This window comes from Semicossyphus pulcher, unplaced genomic scaffold (genome assembly GCF_022749685.1).
Source record: "Semicossyphus pulcher isolate SPU_LCO1_2020_fin unplaced genomic scaffold, fSemPul1.0.p SCAF_20, whole genome shotgun sequence".
In the NCBI taxonomy this organism is placed as follows: domain Eukaryota; kingdom Metazoa; phylum Chordata; class Actinopteri; order Labriformes; family Labridae; genus Semicossyphus; species Semicossyphus pulcher.
Window position 1 is genome coordinate 19,167,248 of NW_027211694.1, and position 15,119 is coordinate 19,182,366.

At 43.0% G+C, this 15,119-nt stretch overlaps 1 protein-coding gene across 1 annotated transcript; it reads right to left on the reverse strand.

Annotated features, from left to right (window-relative positions):
* Positions 1-541: 541 nt before the first annotated feature.
* LOC138599845 (NXPE family member 3-like) lies at positions 542-13,882 on the reverse strand. Its single transcript, XM_069671600.1, has 5 exons — positions 13,511-13,882; positions 12,351-12,646; positions 11,932-12,002; positions 1,179-1,385; positions 542-1,095 (listed from the first exon to the last, which is right to left on the reverse strand). The coding sequence occupies exons 1-5, from the start codon at positions 13,685-13,687 to the stop codon at positions 542-544; spliced, it is 1,305 nt and encodes a 434-aa protein (XP_069527701.1). The 5' UTR covers positions 13,688-13,882.
* Positions 13,883-15,119: the final 1,237 nt, after the last annotated feature.

Sequence of the window (15,119 nt, forward strand, 5' to 3'; positions counted from 1 at the left end):
ACTAGCATAAAACAAAAGACGAATAACTGGACTATCGGAGATCTCCAGCCCAAACTAAAACAGCAAACTAGCACAACAAACCCGAACAGCAAACAAAACATGCTGGGGAAGGACCTGCTTGGGAAAATTATATTAGAGGACACAAAAAAATAAAACTCCTCACCACGTGTGCTTTCAGTGTGTGTGTACCTTCCCCCACTCTGCACTCCTTGTACCTTCTCCCTGAGCGCGAGAAACATGGAGAGCAATAACAGGGCAAAACCAAAACGGGCCACACGTAACAAGCATTCACCAGTGTTTTTTATGAAAGCCAAGTTAACTTGGAGCTGTTTTCAGCCCTGTTCTGTCGCTTTTGTGCTCAACATCCACTGGTTAAAAATAGAGTAAAATAATCATACCTACTTAGTCTACGCATGGACTGCTGAAGGAAAATGCAGCACCTAGTAGAAACACAGGAGAACAAAAAAACGTGTGGGAAAAATTCAAGCAAATGGATGTCTGCTTGAATTTCCCCAAAGTCTCTTCTTGTCCAAATCCACATCTAGCTGCCTTTTTGGGGGCACACGTAGGACAAGAGAACATCAATCATATTCTTAATAATGGGAGGTGGTGGATGAAGCAAATGTGGCAGGTGGTGAGCCACAGTCATCTCCCAGGCGTCCACCAGACGAACTTTAAGTCCTTTAAACATGGCTCTGAGCACCTTGTCTTGCTGAAGCGAGTACCAGTCACTGTGGGTAAGCGCCGCATAAAGCGACAAATCTCTAAGGCTTGGAGTCCTGATGACAACCAGAGTACCTGGAGCCCTGTTCAGCAGACGCACCACTGCCCTGCGGATGCTCTGAAGCCGTCGGATGAAGAGCTCAACTGGGAAAGTACCAAAGTGAGCCCAGACGCCAAAAACTATGACAGTGTTGTCGCCACCAGTTACCCCATCTATTTCATTGGCAATGTAACGCAACTGGCTGATTGGGACGTTGCGAAAAGAAATTGGAGGACCGTGGCAGCGGTATGTTACCAAGAATTTGTTTGCATTGTCCAACATCATGAAAGGTCCTGCTTGCTTAATGCTGTACAGGTTGAACTCCTTGGCATCTGAAAAAAGTACAGAGGGGAGAGGTTAAGCAGAGGTGTAAACAAAATAAAACTGTTTCCAGAAATCCCTGTGGATCAGCTACCTGGTAGGAAAGCATTGAGGTATTCAAACCACTGCCTGATGGTGGAGTCTCCATACAGGTGGACAATCTTGCCTTTCAGACACTGATTGACGGCAGAGGGGCTGTTGAATTGGCGAACTTTGATTTCACCAAGTGCTCTCCACGCACCCTGGTAGTAATAGCCAGAAACTCCAGACTTCCCAATGCTTTCCTTGTCCTCAGGTTGACCTGAGAGAAAAGGATGTGGGAAGAGTTATTTTATATTTTACTGATTGCAGACAAATCCCATGAAAAGACAAGAACCAGCAAATGACTCAGAGAAAAGTGAAAAGAATGGTCACGATCTTGACTTTCTTTCAATAAAAGTTAAACCATTTGTGGCACACCATTCATTTAATTTCTACAGAAAACATCAATCTTTATAAATGGGTTGAATACAAATACATTTATTTATCTAATGAGGTTCACTTTAAGCAATACTCAAATATTGTGCATTTAGGACTTTGTACCGCTGCAGATAAAAACATTTACGTGGTTCTTACTGTGATCGACTCTAATTTCTTCTTTTCCTGTGACTTGTTTAGACAAAAGGGAAAATATGGAACACTATCAGCCTTATTAGTTACAAAAGTTTTTTTTTTTTATTGTGCGTCATACAATACCATACATACAGACAAATTCCCATCCATACTTGCAATCATGGGTTGCAGGGATACTTCAAAATACAAAAAGGAGTACAGGAGTAAAAAACAAAAGAAACAGACAACAAAAAAACTTTACAGATCACTTCCACAGAGTCTCTCCATAATAGAATAAGTTTTGGCCGCTTTCTTATTTCTAATGTCCTTGATTGTGGCAGCATAGCGGTGCAGTTCTTGTCGGAAGAGTACGATGTTAGGTTTAGATTTGGCCCATTTGTTTTTATGGATGTGAAATTTCCCCAAACTTATAATCAACTGACAGAAAAAGCACAGATCTTTGTCTTCCGTCCGGTCATCAAAGTAAATAAAACTGTTTTTTTCCTGGAAACTGACCGTCCTTCCTGTTTTCTCTTGATATTCAATGTCCAGTTTAAACCGTTCAAGTGTTTTCTTTTCAGGGTAGATATGATGTACAATTTTAAATGAGACTTCCTTTACCTTGTTATTAAGACAGAATTTGTCACCAACCAGCCACGAATTATGCCAGTCAACCTCTCCGAATTGTGCAGTCCAGTAAATTTGACCTCTCGGCCGAATCGTTGAATGTTAGCAGCTTCTCAAATATCTGTTAGAGCAGGATTTTTTTGTAATGTCCACATTGCCAACAAAAATCTCACACTTATAATTCTCTACAACAGCAGTATTTCTTTCGGTCCCTTTAAGGAGTTGCAGCACACCCTGTGGTAGTGCATCAAAAATCACAGCATATTTTTTCGGCGTCACCGGCAACTGAAATTTTAACAAAAATTCTTCATAAGAAAAGCAACAAACCTTGGTCATTAATAAGTTGGTTAACTATTACAATTCCATGCTCCATCCACTCCTTATAAAAACAGTGATTTGTTTTTATATAGGATGTCGTGGTTATTCCAAATATAATAACTGGTTGGTGAGAAGTTATGCTTGTAGATCAGTTTCCAGGTCAGCAGAGCTTGTTTATGAAAGTTTGACAGGGAGCTTTTCAACTTTGTAGTTACATTTCAACAAAAACCGTATTCCACCTGTTAAATTAAATACACGTGTAGCAAAAGAGTTCCAGAAAATGTTCTTCTGTCTGCTAATTAACCAATTAATCTTAAAAGAGCTATTTAAAGTTTCAAAGGTTAATACGTCCAAGCCACCATCCCTCCTGGCATTACACAAAGTATCTTTTTTTAAGTAGTGACATCTGTTCTTCCAGATAAAGTTAAATACATTTTGATCTAGTTTCTTAGAAACTACAGCGATCATTTCTAGTGCTAGAGACAAATATACAGACCTTGATATTCCTTCAGCTTTAGGTAACAGCGTTCGGCCATTTAAGGATAGATCCCTCATTAACCACATATTGAATTTTCTTTCTATTTGTTGAATTATTGGTTCAAAATTTGCCTCTGAGTGCCTGTTTTCATTTTTGTCAAGCACTACACCCAGGTATGTCACAGTTTGTTTCATAGGAATCTCACTCATTTCTACCAGATCACAGTGTTTAAGGGGGAACAGCTCTGACTTGCTGAGGTTCATTGTCAAACCAGCGGCCTCAGAAAACTCCCTGATGCAAGGGAGTTCATTTAGATTGGACAGAAAAATTGTTGTGTCATCCGCTAATTGAGCTAATTTGAATTCTCTACCTAAAGCCCTTATACCCTGAAAGTTGCTTCTTTTAATATGCGTTGCCATGACCTTTGTGACCAGCAGGAACAAAAATGGACTTAGTGGGCATCCTTGTCTGATTCCACGACTGATGTTAAACCTGGGCGTTGTACCATTTGTTACCTTAATTGAGCTATTACTTCCTTTATAAAGACTTTGAACTGCCCTCAGAAACCTATTTCCAAAGCCAAAGCACTGAATGGCTTTAAACATAAACTGGTGACTGACTGTGTCAATTGCTTTATACAAATCAACAAATAGAATAAAACTCTCATCTGGTATAAATCCGTTATAATCTATCATATCTAATATCAGGCGAATATTATTTACAATGTTCCTTCCTGGCATAAACCCAGATTGTTCGTCATCAATAATATCAGCTAATCCTATTTTTAAACTTTTAGCAAAGATGAGAGCGAAAAGTTTTGCATCATTATTTAATAGACTAATCGGTCTCTCTAGTTTTCAATGCTTAACTTGTCTTTCTTTGGCTTTGGAATCAGTTTTATCAATCCCTGTCTCAGAGTGTGGGGCAGTTCCTGTTTTTCTAGAGCCTCTTCAAACAGTCCCGCTAAAAATGGAGCAATTGATTGTTTAAAGCATTCATAAAATTCCCCTATTATCCCATCATTCCCGGGAGCCTTGTAATCCTTAAGGGCCTCTGTTATAGTTATTTTCTGGTCACATATTGATTGGAAATCTTGATCTATTCTTCTAATATCCGGTTGTATGGTTTGAAGGAATGATGCCATTTTGTCTTGGTTCAAGGGGTCAGCCAGATGCAGCTTCTCATAAAAGCTCACTACAAATTGTGAGATTAATTTTCCATCTTCACATACTGTATCATTAATTTTAAGTTTGCACAAGGATGATATTTCATGATTCTTTTTTTCTAAATTGAAGAAGTATTTTGTGCACTTTTCCCCCTGTTCAAGCCATTTCCTTCTGGATCTGATGAAGGCACCTCTAGCCTTTCCCTCATAGATTTTATCCAATTCAGTCTGCAAGTAAGCCAACTCTTCCACTTCATCGCTGCTCGGGTCAGTTTTCTCTGATAATGGAATGATTTGGGTGATAAGTTGTCATTCTTTTTCTTTATTGTAGCTGCTGATCCTTCTGCTTAATCGTATGGCTAACTTTCTAATTTCAGATTTCATTCATTCCCAGTATAGTCCAAATATCTTTAGCATGTTTTCTTGTCTCCAGCATTTATCAATGATTTTCTGGCTTTCCTTTACAAATTCTTGAGTTTTATTTAATTTCCAATAATCTCTATTCAACTTCTGCCTATCAGATCCAAGGTGGAATTTAATTGCTATAGCCTTGTGATCTGTCAGTATTGTGGGTTCTATTTTGATTAAGTCTACCTTACTTCCTAGTTCTGCTGAAGTTAACCAAAAAATCTATGCGGGATTGGAGGGATCTATTCTTATTGCTCCAAGTGTATACTTTTTCCTGTGGGTGTTTTTGTCTCCATATGTCAGTCATGTTCATTCTGTGGCAAATACTTTCTAATTCAGTTAATTGTTTGGTTTTGGGAGGCCATCTGTCCACGCTTTCATCAAACACTGTGTTGAAATCTCCTCCCCATAAGATTTCAGCAGAGGGAAACAGTGCAAGCCATTGATTAGCCTTATTTTCTACTGTTGAAAAAATGATGTTATTGAGAGTTTTACTGTTGGAAGCGTATATATTTATCAGGATAACAAGAGATTGGTTGATATCTGCCAACAGAATGATCCATCTGCCATCTTTAGCCATATCATGCTTTATAATCTGCCCGCCAAATTTCCCCTGTAGGATGGCGACCCCTGCTGAGCTATTGCTGCCATGAGAAAACCAAGCCTTTCTTCCCCACTGACTCCTCCAGTGCGACACATCTGCTTCAGAAGAATGTGTTTCTTGGATGAAATAAAAATCTGCACCTTTATTCTGAAGAAATAAGAATAAACTCTTCCTTTTCACCTCATTCTTGACACCCCTGACATTGACAGAAAAAACAGAAGTTGCCATGAACTAAATTGGACAGTCGCAAACACACACAACCACGCACCTACTCAAAAAACCTCTCTGGTTTGAGAGCAGATACTTCAGTGTTCAGTGCAAATTCAGATTTAGTCCTAACTGTTGCGGCCTGCAGCTCATAACTTCATAGTCTCTTGGCCTGTGGTAGCAAAAGTCTGTAACTTACGTGTCCTTGGCTGTAATTCTTTTACCGTCGATATATGCGTGCGCTCCTCTGAAGCCCGCTTTCTTTCCCTCTTTCCTCGCCTTCTCCACCTGCAGCCACAGCTGGTTCCTGGAGTCCCTGCTTTCTTGTGTCAGATGCTCCAGGATCCTTATTCTCTTCTCCTTAAGGAGCCCTGATGTTCTGGCATCCTTCCAGATCTTGTCTCGATGAGATCGTGACAGAAAGCGTACTATGACGTCGCGGCTGGAGCGCTCGTGCCCAGTGTGAGGTCCCAATCTGTGCACGATATCCACTGTGAGAGCCAACTGGTCCACAATATCGGGGGAGATTCGGCCAAACAGGTCAATAATGATTTTCTTTATGTCCTCCACCATCTTCTCGGGTATTCCGGCCACTCAGAGGTTCCATCGTCTCCAATAGGCATCCAAATCGTTGTATTTGTCCCGGAGCTCCGTGCTCGCTTTCCCCAGGATTGCAGCTTCGGCCTGGAGAGTGTTCACCTGGCCAGACATGTCCTACACCCGCCCCCACAGAGCCTCCAGAGAGTCTGTGACTTTTACTGCATCTTCCAGGGATTGGAGTCGCTTGAGAGACTCAACTTGCCACTTCTCAATTCTCTCAAGTATGCTTAGCGACTTTAAGTCAGAGTCCTCCAGCTTATCACTCACTGGTTTTTTTGTTTTCTTTGATTTTGGTCCTTCAGGAGCTTCAGGTAAGAGCTCTGGGGTTGGTTCACCTTCCTCATCCATGAGGCTGTCCATGACCTTAAGTTGGTCGGCCAGGCAGTTACGCGCATAGGCGTGCATCGTGTTTATAAAGTTTGTGTCCATGTTCTTCAATGTAATGCGTCTTAATGACTTACTTATCTCTTCCTCCGGTATTCCAGTCCGACGTAGAAAATGTTTGTAACCCACGTGGAGTAGGCGTCCCTCTGCGGTTTGGTCCTTGTCTTCCATAGGGCTAATAAGTCTCTCCTTAAAGTCTCTCGCTTATTCAATCTCAAGGCAGGTTCATTGAGGTCTCAGGGTCATTTTTTAGAGGTAAGTTTTCCTTTTTACCTTCTTCTGATCATATTGCAGAGCCGCTTGGATGCTGTCTCAAGACGTCATGCCTCTCGTCATGCCTCTCTCCGGTTTACTGTGGTGAGTGTTCTCTCTCTCTCTGCGTTATTGTGCATGCTTGTAGCTGGCTAAAGCTAGTGTGGTCTCAGGTGAGATGCCGGTAGCCGCCTGGGTCTCTCTCCTGCCCTCCTCTCGTGTGTGTGCGTCTGCTGCTGCTGAGAGGTATGTAGAGCTATCAACGTAGGTCGCAACCGCATCATTGTCAGCTAGGTTGTTAATGGTAATATTTCTGACAGGTGAAATTTAACCGAGTGACGGTGAATACCGCCGCTATACGTGACGTCACTATCAGCTGACAAGGAACGCTGCTGCTTTGTCTCGAGGCTTCGACTGACTGTTAGCCTGTTTGTCCAGCCTTTCCTGCTGCCTCTGAAATGGTTTGGTTGTCCATCTCTTGCTCTGCGTGCTGCTTGTCTGGCTACCTGCTAAAGCTGGCTGCTTCGCCTCCTCATTCAGAGAGACGGACGCCATCCATAACTCTTATTGGCGATTAATGCACATTTTAATGTTGTGATTGAGTGGTGGGGATTTATATCCCTTTTTTTGTTTAGATTAATTTGTATAAGTTTACTCCTTTTGTTTATGATTATTTTGATGAAGATATATTACCTGTTCCTTAGTTCCTTTATTTGATTTTGGGTAGCTTGTGGGTTTTCCTTTGGGTGTGTAGGTAGTTTCCTTTTTGTTTGAACTTAAGTTGTTTGTTTTTGTTTCATTTGGGCAGTTAATGTGTATAGTTTGTTTAATTTGTAACCTGCAGATTAGTGAGAATATTTTTGTTATATTGTTTATTTGTTTTGGTTTTATTGTTTTGACCCCACTAAATGTATTATTCCTTTTCAGTGGCTGAGGGCCGGTGGTGGTGCTGGTGATCCGGGTGGCGGATACCCCCCCCCTTTGTGTGCTGTGCTCCTCTGGGATTTGGTTACTTCACCATCGTGTGTGTGTCACGTGTGCCTGGGTGATTTTTGGTTTGTTTTGGTGGATCCCTCCCCCCTTTACTGCCCCCCCTGTCCATCTGGTACGCCTCAGCACCTGATTAGGTTTTTCTTCCCTTGTGTGAATGGTGTGTGTTACGTGTGGTCAAATAGCAGTACCCTGTGTGTGTGCAGCAGGCACATGATAATCCTCTTGCTGGCCACCTTGGAGTCAATAAAACATATGACAGAGTGTTGCGTTGTTTTTTTTGGCCAGGTCTTAAAGCTGATGTGCGTCACCACTGTCGGACCTGTCATGTGTGTCAGCTGTCCGGTAAGCCCAATCAGACGATTCCCCCGTTTCCCCTTTATCCGATTCCTATTGTAGGGGAGCCCTTTGAACGTGTCATTGTGGACTGTGTAGGCCCTCTACCCCGCACAAAGGCTGGTAACCAGTTTCTCCTAACCATCATGTGCTCCACCACTCGTTTCCCCGAGGCTATTCCCCTGCGTAAGATCACCGCTCCCGTAGTCATTAAAGCGCTGACTAAGTTCTTTTCTTTGTTTGGGTTACCGCGGGTGGTACAGACAGACCAGGGGTCAAACTTTATGTCTAAGGTTTTTGCACAGGTCGTGAAACAGCTTGACATTTCCCATTGTTACTCCAGTGCGTACCATCCAGAAAGCCAGGGTGCGCTTGAGCGTTTTCACCAGACTTTAAAGTCTATGCTCCGCACTTACTGCCTTGAGGGTGGTAAGGACTGGGATGAGGGGGTCCATCTGCTCCTTTTTGCTGTGCGGGAGGTGGTGCAGGAATCACTGGGTTTTAGCCCTGCAGAGCTTGTGTTTGCCCATACGGTGCGCGGTCCGCTCAAACTGCTTCATGAAAAGTGGGTTGGTAATCCGGAGCCGCAGAATCTGCTCGACTATGTGTGTGATTTTCGTTTAAAACTTCGCCGTGCCTGTGAACTGGCTAAAGCGAGCATGGTAGTTACGCAAGGTAAAATGAAACGCTGGTTTGATAAGGATGCGCAGAGCCGTAGTTTCAGCCCAGGTGATAAAGTGTTGGTGTTGTTGCCCATTCCTGGCTCATCGTTGCAGGCACGTTACAGTGGGCTGTATGTTGTCCGGGAGAGGGTCAGTGAACGCGACTATGTGGTCGCGACCCCGGACCGCAGACGGCGGAATAGGCTTTGTCATATTAACATGTTGAAGCCTTACCTGCAGAGAGAGTCTGTTTCACCATCCTCTGTTGTGACGAAATCCGTTGTGGCGCTGTCCGGTGCTGAAGTTATCGATCAGGCTGGGGCCGCTGTGGCGCTGTCCAGTGCTGATCTCCCGGAGTCTCCGGGTTCGGATTGTGATGTTGAGGTGACCTTGTCCAGCGCTGTTGTTCATGGGCGTTTAAAGAACTCTGAAATGTTGGCTAACCTTAATGGTTGTGTTTCGCATCTGTCTCCATCTCAGCGTGAGGATGTGGTCCGTTTGATCGATTCGCATGCATCATTGTTTTCTGATGTGCCTTCCCAGACCCATGTGTTGCAGCATGATGTCGATGTAGGAGATTCTTCTCCGATTAAACAGCATGCTTACAGGGTGAACCCAGATAAACGCGTCCGTTTGCAGAAACAGGTGCACTACATGTTGGGGCATGGCATCGCAGAACCTAGCTGTAGTCCATGGAGTTCCCCCTGCCTGTTGGCTATAAAATCTGACGGCTCTGACAGATTCTGTACGGATTTTAGAAAAGTGAACGGAGTCACTAAGCCAGATTGTTTTCCTCTTCCTCGAGTTGAGGATTGTGTAGATCATGTTGGCGGTGCCAAGTATGTGACGAAACTGGACCTGTTAAAGGGATACTGGCAGGTGCCGCTGACTCCTCGGGCGAAGGAAATTTCCGCTTTTGTGACTCCGGACGCTTTCTTCCAGTACACAGTGATGCCGTTCGGCATGCGCAACGCGCCAGCAACTTTCCAGCGGCTGGTGAACATTGTGCTGGCAGGTCTTTCTGGTTGTGAGGCGTATTTAGACGACATCGTCGTATACTCGGGGTCCTGGGATGAGCACATTCAGCAGCTCTTTTCTGTGTTTGGGCGTTTGCGTGACACCAATTTAACTTTGAACCTTGCTAAGTGCGAGTTTGGCCAGGCTACGGTCACTTATTTAGGTAAAGTGGTTGGTCGGGGCCAGGTTAGGCCTGTGCACTCAAAGGTAGAGGCCATTCTCTCCTTTCCTGTTCCCAGTTCACGGCGGGAATTGCGTCGTTTTCTGGGGATGGCTGGCTACTACCGTGGTTTCTGCAGGAATTTTTCTGCCATTGCGGCTCCTCTCACTGATCTGTTGAGCCCGAAGGGGGGTTTCCGTTGGTCTGAGGGTTGTCAGCGTGCTTTCGAGTGCATTAAGGCTTTGATGACGAATGCTCCGGTCCTGTCTGCCCCTATGTTTGATCGTTCATTTAAACTATCTGTTGATGCAAGTGATGCTGGTGCGGGGGCTGTTTTGCTCCAGGAGGGTTTGGATGGGGTTGAGCATCCCGTCTCCTACTTCTCTAAAAAGTTTAATAGGCACCAACGGGCGTATTCTACTATCGAGAAGGAGGCGTTGGCCCTAGTTCTGGCTCTCACGCACTTTGAAGTTTATGTTGGTTCTGCGAGTTTTCCGACGGTTGTGTACACGGACCACAATCCTTTGGTTTTTGTGAATCAGATGCGAAACTCGAACCAGAGGCTGATGCGCTGGGCCCTTTTCTTGCAGTCATTTAACGTGGAGATCAGGCATGTTAAGGGGCGGGACAATGTTCTGGCCGACACGCGCTGTTAGGCTTGTGAATGTGTTGTTTTTTTCTCTTTTTGTTTTCCTCAGGTTCGCCTCCACGGTATTCACAAGCTCAGGGTGGGGGTGTTACGTGTGGCCAAATAGCAGTACCCTGTGTGTGTGTGTGTGTGTCTCCGCCCTGCTCTGCCTGAGCTCAGATGCTGGCAATCACCTGAGCAGGTTAAAAGGAGACAGCAGCGGGGCGGCTCTCTCTCTCTCTCTCTCATTTGCAGGTGTGGTGCCGGAGGGGGGAAGGTGGCGCTGGCCGCGCAGTCTTTTGTGGTTTTCCCTGATTTGCATTTGAAGTCAGTTCCCCGGCCTGTTAGAGCGTCCGGGCTTTGTTATTTTCATTTGGGTTTGAGTTCCTGGTAGTCCTGTTTTCGTGTCCTTATTGTTTTCCTTTTATAGATTAGTTTTGGGTTAGGTAGTTTAGTCGGGAGGAACCCCGGATGCGACGGTCGTGGCAGGCTGGTCTGGGGTCTCTTCTCTCCTTTTGTTCATTTTGGCCAGGAACTCCTGCCTCTTTTGTTTTGGTTCTGGGTTGCTTAATTATCGGGGTTTGGTTGTGTTTGGCTTCGTTCGTTTTGTTTGCATCAAATAAATACTCCTTTGTTATTGACTGTGCTGAGTCGGCGTCCTTTAATATGTTACTGGCCTTGTTGTGTTCGAGTCTTTGCTTTTGTTTACGTTAGGGCCGTAACAGTGTGTTTTAGAATAACTTTTAAAAACTGATTTAAAAATAAAGTTTATATTGTTGGAATTAATTAATTATTGGAACCATGTCTCTGGCCTCGGAGTATAACGAATCTGTGTGTCCTAAGTGTGGGGACAATAAATAATTCTCCGGGTGAAACTCCTAGAGTGGTGTTGTCTGGTAACCTAAATTCTCATTTGATTTGATAACAGTAATATCATTGGACAGATATTGTTCCAAATTCCACTCGCTGTCCCTGCCACACAGGGATCAAAACCTAAACTGACTTAACATCACACACCAACCTTTGAGTATGGTCTTCCAGAAATAATAACAAAGCAAAAGCTAAAATAAGATCCATTTTGACTGCCTTGCATTCTAGTGTATCTACTAATAGCAGCCACTGAAACTAACATGAAAATGTTCATCATTTAAGCAGAACATTGGCAGTTGTTAACTTGTACTAAAAAGTTCTAGCTCTTGAGCTGTGTTTTTATGGTTTTATGAGCCTTTTATGGGATATCATTACTCCGGAGCAACTACATAGACAGCGACTCTTTTCTGCCAACACTTTGCGCTGGCGTCAATACAGAGCTAGGTTGTATGCAATTTTTCCAGACACTTTTACTTTCATGGTCTTAAGCACATAAGGTTTTGAATTGTTATCATAGGTAACGGTGAAGGTAGGAAAGATCCTGCTTTACCTTTCCTTTGAGGCAAAACAGCGACGTTAGCAGGTCCTGAAGCCTTAATGAAGACTTTCATGTTGACACCCCTGAAGAAAAGCTCACATAATAAAGTATCTCATACACACATTCAACATGTAAAACCAACGTCATGTTATTTATCAGAAGAAAATGCTTTAACATTCAATAATTCTGCTTCCTTAGTTGGACTTTGAAGATACGCTGTCTACTTTGTTAATATAAGTCAACGAATTGATTCAGATTGTTTTTTGTTATTCTTACTCTGGTAACATCTTTAGACTCAATCTTTACTGCCTGTTGTTACAAACTTGACATATTACACCAAGAAGAAACATAGTTAGCTCTACTGCATATATATATATAAATATTTATTATAATTGAAACTAAATTAAAGTTCTTTCTCTCTCCTCCCTCACCTTTGGAAAAGCTTATCCTCTGTGGCCTTGAGTTTTTGGGTGAATCCTCCAAACGTGTGTTTAATCCTGTCATCACAGCTCAGCTGTTTTGGCTTGTAGCAGAACCAAGGCTCACCCGTACGGATGTCCGTGAAGTTGCACAGCGGCTTCCTGGTTTCACGTAGGCAGACGTTACAGGTGGTAGTTTGAGAAATTGAGCCTGAGCGGAAGAGGCTCTTGAAGGAAATCCTATCAGGCTGTTCTTTGTTCAGCCTGCGCAGCACTGTGACAGCCTCACTAGAGTGAACCAGCGTCACCTGATAGTACAGAGAACCAGAGTTTTCAATCAGTCATGTCAAGTTACCCGGCAGCTTACGTCATAGAGCAAATGTTTACTGGTTAGCTACATGAAGCTAGCAACAGTTGTTAACGTGCTACTGACAGTTTTAAGGTGACAAAAATGACAGCTGGTGATTAGAAATAAGAAGGAGAATTGTTCTTTTTTGTTGTTTTTTTGAGTCAGTAGAGAGGAGCGAGGAGTTATCACAGTTATATAATAAACTGTCTGCCCAAGGCTAATTCATAGATTAACAAATTAAATAGTTAACCACAGAATGAAATGAACCTGACACCCTCTTGTTAGCGAGTACAATTGGTCCTCTTACTTCTACAGCCAGCCATCTTCGAAGTGACAAAAAACAATCCTGACATTTATGTATGTGCTCCACAAATCAATCAGTGAGAAATGACAAACACTCGACAAGCTAACAAGCCAGGTAAGGCAAGTGCAGACACAAATATCTGCTGATAAGTGCTGACAGTTAAATAACATTATACTAGATATTCACACTGAGGTATATAAACCCTGTTTTTAGTCTCTATAGTTTAAAGAAATATCCTCAAGAGTCTAAAAACACAAGAACCAAGCTGTAAACATATTTAATTGGGTAGTAACGTTGGGCATTTAACATGGAGATCAGTGGAGATTGGCTCACTAGTAGAGGCAGCCTCCAGTGGTCATTAGAGGTACTGCAGTTTTTGGCACTTCCACAAGGACTTAATTTATTGGTTCTGGAAGTTGACACTTGTTAGCAACAGTAAGTCAGTAGGGAGAGGTTTATATAACATATTTTAAACACCTATAGAACAATTACATTTAAAGAGATAGCCTTTAGCATTACCTCAACCTGTGCACTTCCTTCCCAGAGTAAAGAGAATACAGCAGAGTAGGAGCCATTGAGGTGATCCACCACTTGCCCGGCCACACCTGCTCCAAGTGTCTTGTTGTGCAACCGTGCAATTAAGACATCTCCTCCAGACTTCTTGGCTTGACCTTGGAAGTCGTATATTTTGATCATAACCTCCAGCTGATCCCCTACATGCCACTGCCCCCCCTCCCTCTTCCCTGGGAGAATGGTGAAGGTGCTGTGGGCAGGATCACTTGTCTGATTCAGTGGAAGAGGAGCTGGCAAAAGTGGAGTTTCTGGCCAAGCAATCGAGTCTAATATGAGGCGTTCCTCTAGAGCGTCTGTAGAGGACAGTGGCTGGAAGGTGCAGAAGCCATGATGCTTCTGAGGATCAGTGGTAGCTCCCTGGAGGTTGATGGTGGAGATTTCTTCATACTTTAACTGGCAGGGGGTTGAGACAGAAAGATTGTGACAAAGATACCTTAAACAAATGTAAGAAAAGCAAATGAACTAAATAAAACAAAAAGGGCAAGAAGGACATTTTTTTCTGCTCTACACAACAAAATGACACAATATTCATGGATGGTAACAATCGTTGATCTGTTAGTTGTAAGCTGCTGGAATTCACTCTTAAATAGTTCTTGTTCTTTGTAGGTCATGGCGCAAGTGCATTTAGGACCCGCTCCACTTTTGTTTGTTAAATGGCGCAAAATCTGGGCACAAAGTAAAGCACATATTTAGTCTCTTAATTAATCAAAGATGTATTTTGCGTATAACATGAATCATATATAATCGCTTTCTTATGGCATAGCACCAACAGTGGTTGGTGCATCTTACCACACCCCATTTTAAGTCCTAGAGGCCCACAAGTGCTACTAATACAGTATGGACGCTAGGTGTGAACAAATCTGCTATTTGCACTTTGCACCTTTTTGCACTGCAGAAAGACTGGGCACTTTGTTTTTGTGACGATCAGGGGAGCATTAAGTAAAGCCGGTACATCTCACTGATTCCCCCAATGAATCTTTGCAGATCACAGCGGGGGAGATTGAGGTAAAGTGACGCAAATAGTTCAGGAGGGATTATAAGCTTTGAACACAACAGGGCAGTTAGATGCTGAGTCAAAAGTCATATTTAAATATATCCTCCAGATACTTTTAACTGTACTTTCAAATCCGTAGTTTTATGTGTTTTTATGATACTGACTGCTTTATTTTTTTATTACACTGTATATGTAAAGGCCCAACTAGGGAAAAAGTTCAAATTAGCTAAAGCTCTAAACTCTTCTTGCAACACATCAGTTTCGTGCTCTGTACTGGAACTATGTTAAATTTTATTGTTTCTATCAAATAGAGTAAATTCAAATTCACGAGTATCTTAAAGTCCGACAGAAATCACATTTAGTTATCCCAAACTACTGAAGTAGTTCTGTTTGGCCCTTCTGACTCCACCAGTCAGATCTGTCATGAACTTGTGCCCACTGTCAACATGTGTAAAAACCTCTGCATAAAACCTGCCAGATCTTTAACAGGTACATAAAAGCCTGAGCATTACTCCCCCGTACTCGCCTCCCTCTACTGGCTCCCTGTCAATTTTTGAATTC